Source organism: Varanus komodoensis, unplaced genomic scaffold (assembly GCF_004798865.1).
Source record: "Varanus komodoensis strain SLA01 unplaced genomic scaffold, ASM479886v1 scaffold21, whole genome shotgun sequence".
Classification (NCBI taxonomy): domain Eukaryota; kingdom Metazoa; phylum Chordata; class Lepidosauria; order Squamata; family Varanidae; genus Varanus; species Varanus komodoensis.
In genome coordinates, this window is record NW_025335589.1 from 11105639 (window position 1) to 11112908 (window position 7270).

The 7270-nt window shown below is 39.4% G+C and overlaps 1 protein-coding gene across 3 annotated transcripts in view; it reads left to right on the plus strand.

The window, feature by feature from the left end:
- Positions 1-7270, plus strand: part of GRIA2 (glutamate ionotropic receptor AMPA type subunit 2) — an 82706-nt gene that overhangs the window by 71021 nt on the left and 4415 nt on the right. For all 3 annotated transcript variants that reach the window (XM_044430694.1, XM_044430693.1, XM_044430695.1), the window contains exon 12: positions 3869-4067. In XM_044430694.1, coding sequence (XP_044286629.1) covers positions 3869-4067 — 199 coding nt within the window. The remainder of the gene's footprint in view (positions 1-3868; positions 4068-7270) is intronic.

The following is a 7270-nucleotide window of genomic DNA, read 5'->3' on the forward strand; positions in this document are numbered from 1 at the left end:
TAAGCATCATTCACAATACCTATGTTTGTTTTATTTCTCCTTCTTTTTGCAGTGTTCCCAGCTATTCCATTTCCCTCGTGCAGCTAGTGGCTCTGGCCCAAATTCGACAGCTCTGTTGGGCACATATTGATGCATCGTGTTGAGTATGAGAATAGTATCAAAGCTGAAATCCATTCAGGGCTAGTGACAGAGGGTGGTATGGTTGAGCCTAAGATAGGGCCCCAAGACCTGCAATGTGCCCAATGCCCTAGCAGTGCCACCATTTCTACTTTGCATAGAGTCCCAAGAAGAAAGATGCTGCAGAAGGGAATTCTCAGTGTGCACGTCCCGCCTCTGTCAGGGTAGAGGAACCTACTGCGTGCCATGGCCAGATGCCCCATGCACTCACCTAGCCAAGCCTGGAGCTGGCACTGAATTCATCACCCTCTTTCTTCTGCTGGGAGAAGGTTCCAGGCCCAGACTGTCCAACATCCTTCCTGCTGGCCTGTCTGAGTTCAGAGAGAGCAGTAGGGATGAGAGATGGCAGGACTCATCCATGTAGTAACCATTTCTAAATGTTGATCTATATGTATGCATATTATGCAAATCAACTGTCTTCTTCTTTTGGTGGTGCAATTCCATATTTTTGGAGACAATGCTTATGCATTTAGCCATCCTGCTTCTTCCTGCAGAAGGTTACTCTTCGCAGAGCATCCATCCTGGCATCGTTCCTTGGGTGCTCTGGCAAAGATATGTGATGGCAATAACGGAAGGTGTTCTCTGCTGCTGAAGCCAACAGCAGAGCCAGCAAGAGCTGAACTGTGTAGAACTCCTGCACTTCTCTCAGCCTGAGGGCCAAATTCTACTCTGGTGGTGGGTGGCATCAAAGGAGAAAGCGCCAGGGGCAAAAATACCAGCCTGTTCTGGTTGAAATCTCTTATCATCAGTAACTAATCCTTGGGAGAAATGCCTCAACCTTTCAGAATGGAAAGATTACTGCAGAAAAGCAAGGAAGCCACCAAACCATGAGTGACTGTAGGCAAAGTTGGGAGTCATTAGAAGGGGAAGGGGAAGGGGAAGAGAGCTTAGCCATGTATAGAACTCTGGGGGTCTGGATTGGGATGCCAGGAAGGCTGAATTTGACTCTCTGGACTGAGATTCTGCATTGCTGGTTTAGAGGAGAGGAAGCTAAGATGAACGTGGATTTCTTTGAAAAGGTGATATTGCACACAAGCACGCTGCAGAATCTGCATTTGTAAAGCTGTTACAGTGAGCCATGTAGTGTCCAAAATATAAAAGCAGTTCATTTTAGACAATTCCAGCCACACTGCGGCAAACATTTTCTTCCACGTGGTTAGAATTGGGGTTTTCTTTGGCAGCCATGCCAATTAGGTCCCAATTGAACTGAGCCTATCTAATGGAAGATTCTGGCTTTACAAGATTATGCTATATTCGTTAGTGATTTTCCTGAAACAACTAATAACATACCTATGCCTGTTTCAGTTAGATTAATCTGTATTGTTTGGCATTTGGATACTTAGGATTTCTCATACTGGGCTATGCTACAATGGTAAAGGAATCAGAGTTATTCACCTTTTAAATCACTATTTTTGAAGAATAGACTCAGGATTTTGGAGAATATTATAAATAATCCAATTTTAATACAGTTTTTTCTTATTTTGAAACCTTAAGCAACATTTAACCAAAGAAAATATTAAGAGATATTCCATACCCTAACTGAAAATTGGATTTTAATCCCATCAATAGCAACCTGCAAATGAGAAAAAATAAAGGATTTGTGAGAATAGTAAATAAAGGATGATCTGCAGCAGTATTTATGATGAAATCTTCAAATAGCTAAAAATGCAATTTAAAGCAGAAGACGGCTTAGTGATTAAATGAAAAGAAAGAAAAAGAAGGAAGGAAGGGCATAGCTTAGTGAAAAATTCAGTATGGAGCACCAGCAACTGCTTTGCATTTACAAGCTGTATATCTTGATGTAATATCAATAACAATCCTGTAAGGTCAGTCAGAATCTGTTATAACTGTGTTGTACATAGGGGAACTGAAAAAAGGACAGGCTAAGACCATCAGCTGAGTTCATGGCAGAAATTAGATATGAAACAAGGGTTTACTAATTCATAACACAGTTTCTTAGCAACTGTTATGCTAAGGCAGCTCATTTCTGTCTAGACAAGGGAGAACACCACTTTTGGGAGAGAGGTGTGTTAGCATCCATTTCTGGTTGGGAGAAAGTTGTCTGACTTACCCATCCATGAGTGGCAATCAAATGTTTTTCATAACTTGGAAAAGGACTCTGCATCAACATCTGTATCAGTAGCTTGCACTTGTGTAAGTGGAACGACTTGTTCAGGTGGAACATCTCTCTTGAATGCTGCTGGAATGTTCCTCCCCTGGCTGCTGCTCCAAGCTGAAGCAGTAATGTCTAAAACCTTCTTAGGTTGCAATCCTTTACCCACTTACCTGGTTGTAAACCAGATTAAACTCAGTAGTATATCTGAGCTGACATGCCTAGGATTGCACTGTTAATGTGTTCCTCCAGTACTGCTCTTTCTTGGAGTCATTTTCTAAGGATACTGCACAACTTTGGGCAGATAGAAATGGAGTATCACTAATGAGTATCACTTGTAACTGTTCACTGGCAATCACATGGGGTTCCTAAATTGAACTAGACAGTAGATTCTTGAAAGGTAGCTTACTAGTAGGACAATGCTTCTTGTAGCAAATTAGAAATTGTGAGACTTTCAAAAATGTTTGGCAGATTTGGAAACTGATGTCAAGCAGGCCACCGTATTAGTATCCATTCTAAAGCCCTTCAGCAGATCATCGTAACAGAGTTTAAGTTTTGTTCTGTTGGTTTTATTTATTTATTTAAAACTTTTGTATACTGTCCCATCACAGACATCTCAGGACAGTCCACAATAACAACAATAAAATATGATATAGATAGAAGTAAAAGTAGCACAGCATTTCATATTACCTCCATATTTAGCAGGAGGTAAAATATCCCTAACAGTCATCTGACCTTACATTCAGATGCCTGTAAAAGAATAATAGTTTTTGTCAGATTTTCAAACATTTGATGTTTGTGAATGATACAAATAAATATGAATGCAGAGCAGGGTAGTGCTTGTGGGAAATGTTACACCTAAATCAGGTGATAATATTGTGCAAAAATTAAGCTTCCCAATCTAAAAATCTCTTTTTTTTACTGGACTATATGTTTGTGTGCTTAACATATGGCCTCCACTTCATTAAATACTGGAATTGTCCAAGAAATGCAATAGAAGGCCTATAGGAATTTAAACCAAGAACATTGGTCCTGATTTACTTAATTAAAATATAGCTTCTCCTACACAGTGAATCCACTGCAGGATAACATAGTTCATTTGTGCATAGGAATCTTAACCAGTTGGAAATGGAGGCCTGCCATTTTGTTGTAAATACATAGTTTTTTGATCTTGTCTGATTTTCTTGTATATGTGTGAGATCATTACAATCATTCACCTGAGTTATCATGAAAACTTTTTAATATGGCAATCAAGTCATCTAAGCGGCTTTGTTTTCCAGGATACTCGAACCTGTGAAGGAGTGATGAACTAGGACATTAACTCAAGACTGGAGCCCTCAGTTTAGTGACATCCTTTGACCTAAGTAAAATCATCCTAGCAGGGCTAAAATATGTTTCAATATTTCACTTTATTAGCATGCATTGCAATAGAGAAAATAAATGGACGTCAAGATGGAATGAGCATTTAAAAATCCTTTCCCTGTGTTACACAGTGCGGCATATGCATAACCCCAGTAACTTGCCTTCCTTTCAGGACATTCATTTCATTTTACCAATCCATTTCATACTTGTTATTAGATCCCTGTCTGGGCGCATTGTTGGAGGTGTGTGGTGGTTCTTTACCCTGATCATAATCTCGTCCTACACGGCTAACCTAGCTGCCTTTCTGACGGTAGAGAGGATGGTGTCTCCCATTGAAAGTGCGGAGGATTTGTCTAAACAAACAGAAATCGCTTATGGGACATTAGATTCTGGCTCAACAAAAGAATTTTTTAGGGTAAGAGTTTTCAGTTAATTCTTGTTGTGGCTCATAATGTGAAATTGCATATTCCTTTTTCCTCTTCATGTTTTCTGAAATTAAGTGGAATATATGATCCGTGCTTGATACTGCTGCTTGAACAATTAATTACAAGTTTAAATTGAGTGGCAGCTTGTAATTATCATGCTCTGTGTAGCTCTATGAGGTGGGTGCAACTTGATTAAATACAATAATCCAGGTAAAGCACTTGGACCAGTGTGGAGGGGAAATGCTAAATCTCCACCAGCACAGGAAAACTGGTCAAGCTTCCTCACAGCAGTGTACTCTTGGCACTGCTGAATCAGGCCAAGCTACTGAACTATCAGAGCACTTTACACCTTACCAAGATGGGTATGGGAATGGAGGCCACGCAAGCAGCAGGTGCTTGGGTATGCTATGTAGGACCTAAGTTCAGCCTTCCAGATGCCACCATATTGCACGATCTGTAATATTACAGTTATGTAATATCCGACTGTCTAAAAGCTGAAAGTTCAGAGTTCCCAAGTTCCTTAGTTTAGAGACTTTCTTTCCCTCACACATTCTCTTTGTTCCTCATCAAGGTAAAAACAATGATTACCCCTAATTAATTAAGCTTCATGCATCGGGCATACTAACTCTTCTTATCTTGTCTTTTGTGTTGCTAAGTCTGATGATGACCTATTCTTGAACTAACACTGGATATTGCTCTTTGTGTGTAGACAAAGTAACTATAATAGAAGACATTTTTAAATATAAAAGCCTCATTTCACACTATATTCATTATATTCAGCCAACAAATTCCTAATATATAAATTTTTCACAGCAAAATCCTATACAAGTCTACTCTGAAGGAATTCCCATTTATTTCAATTGCATTTACCCTCCAGACAGTTGGTATAGGGTTACCACCTAATGGTACTTTTTGCAGTTAATACATATTGTTTTATTTTATCCAAAATGAAGACTATCAGGCAATTCAAACTACAGACCTACTTCAGTGCTGCAAGTTCTACTGCATGTGGTAGCAGATAAAATTTAGTGCCATTTTGAGTTATTTCTGTAAATGATATGCTAATTATATCATCTCATTTTGAGAATAATAGATCCTAGTAAAACAAAATGGAAAAGTTATCTGATAGCCCACTAGATATGTAGATTGCTAATTAATCTGATAAATTCTTCATAATTGAAATCCTTAATTGAGTGTCTCTGGGAAAGAGCTCTCATTAATGAAGGCAACATAATTAATATAAATAGAACACACTGTTAATCGTGCGATTTGTGTCTTTGTGACCTCGAAGCCAGACAATTATAATGCCTATAGATGATGTCATGTTGACTGTCTAGAAGCATTTTGTGGCACAACTGTGGTGGCCCGAAAGAAGGAATGGCAGCCATAATACTCTATAGTTAGATAGTTAGATGCAACACAATCTGTCTATTGTCAATTTGAGTTAATCTGTAAACTGTGCACCCAGTGTTTATTGTGAATCCCAGCACTGAAGGAGATTTCCTACTGGAGGCTACAGTCTGTGGAGCCATTGAAATATCCAACTTTGCTTCCCTTAATCTAATATGAAATCACCCCATGGATGTTTCTAACCACTCCCCATGATCTCAAGAGCTTTCTCAGTACTGTGAAGTTCCCTCCACTCATATATAAGTTATTTTTAAAAAAGGGTTATGGTATATTTCTATTATAGAGGACCATATTTTAGAACATTAGAAGATTGTATAAGAAAGACAGAAATATAAGATGGTTTTTTGTGACAGGTCTTTGCTGTGTAACCAGGAGTGTTGCTAAGGAATTTTTTAACTGGTTGGGTACTGTTTGCTCTTTTATCTATTTTTACTTGTACATTTAATCTATTTTATAATTATTCTATTATTTTTTAATCTTGGTATTATGGTTAGAAAAGTCGAGTGCCAGTTTTTGTTGGAAAGGACGGATAATTAATGATGATGATAATGATGATAGTAATAATAGTAATAAATCTACATGGATTTTGCATTCATACAGATGTAAGATTCTCATTTTCCCAAACCTTACTTATGCAACAGAGTGGAGGGCATTCACACAGGCCATGGACACAGTTTAAGGACCGAACACTTCCAACAACTCAGAATTCCAGGTGTTATAAATTCAGATGTTATAAATAATCTAGGACCAGAGTGTCCTTGGTTATTTATGTCAGCAGGAATGCGTGGATAGAGAGACCCAGCATACTCACTCCTAATGATCTTTTCAACACTGGTTAACAGACTGTGGGTTGCTGTGACATGCACACATGATCACAGTGTGTATTGCCCCCACCAAAGAGCATGAAAAAGGGAGTTTTCAAGCCTCTCAGCTCAATGCAGGAGGCGTTGATATGCCTCAGTTCCGATCGTCTGGAATTAAGGGTGGTCTCTGTTCATGTCCCGTAAGGCTCTGCTTCTGTGACATGTCCTCCCACTACCAGAGCCCAGCCCCAGACATTGCAAAATGCAAGTTTTAAGGAAGCCAGAATCTGGTAGCAGGGACAACTGTTAGGTAATAGGGAGGGCTAGAAGCAGAGAAACCTCTGGTGGTCAGAACTTTGGAAAGAGAGGCTGTTGGATTCTGAATGGGAGGAGTTTGTTTCTCTTTCTCACCCCAAGGCAAGCGTTGACACCTGCAGCGATTAACATTAATCTCAATGTATCTCACATTCATTCATTTTATGGCCCAGATTGCACAACACCTCCCTTCCTTCCAATCTGATCTAATACCCCAAGGGGAGCAAGTGAACGGTGACCCCATCCAGCCCTGCTTCAGGTTTCCATACAGGACTTCTGCATTTGACTATGAGTTTTGCATTACCCATGTTTTCTTTCAGTCAACTCCCTCAATAAAAACTGTTTAACTACCATACAGTTCTATCCCATGCAGATTCAATTTTATGTATATAGTCATATTTGAACCCATTGCAGGAGAGCCCAGCCTGGCTGGCTGTTTCATGCGATCCAGCCCATTGTCATTCTCTTGAAACAACAAAGAGCATTGTAGCATCTTAAAGGCACCTTGAAGCCATTTGACATCTGCCAAGGACATATGCTGCACTTTAGCCCATTTGAGACATCTGCCAAGGACTAATGTTACATTTTAGCCCATTAAAATAAGCACAAAATAAGCACTCATAAGGATTGAAGGACTATTGTAATTGAGTCTAATAGCCCAGGAG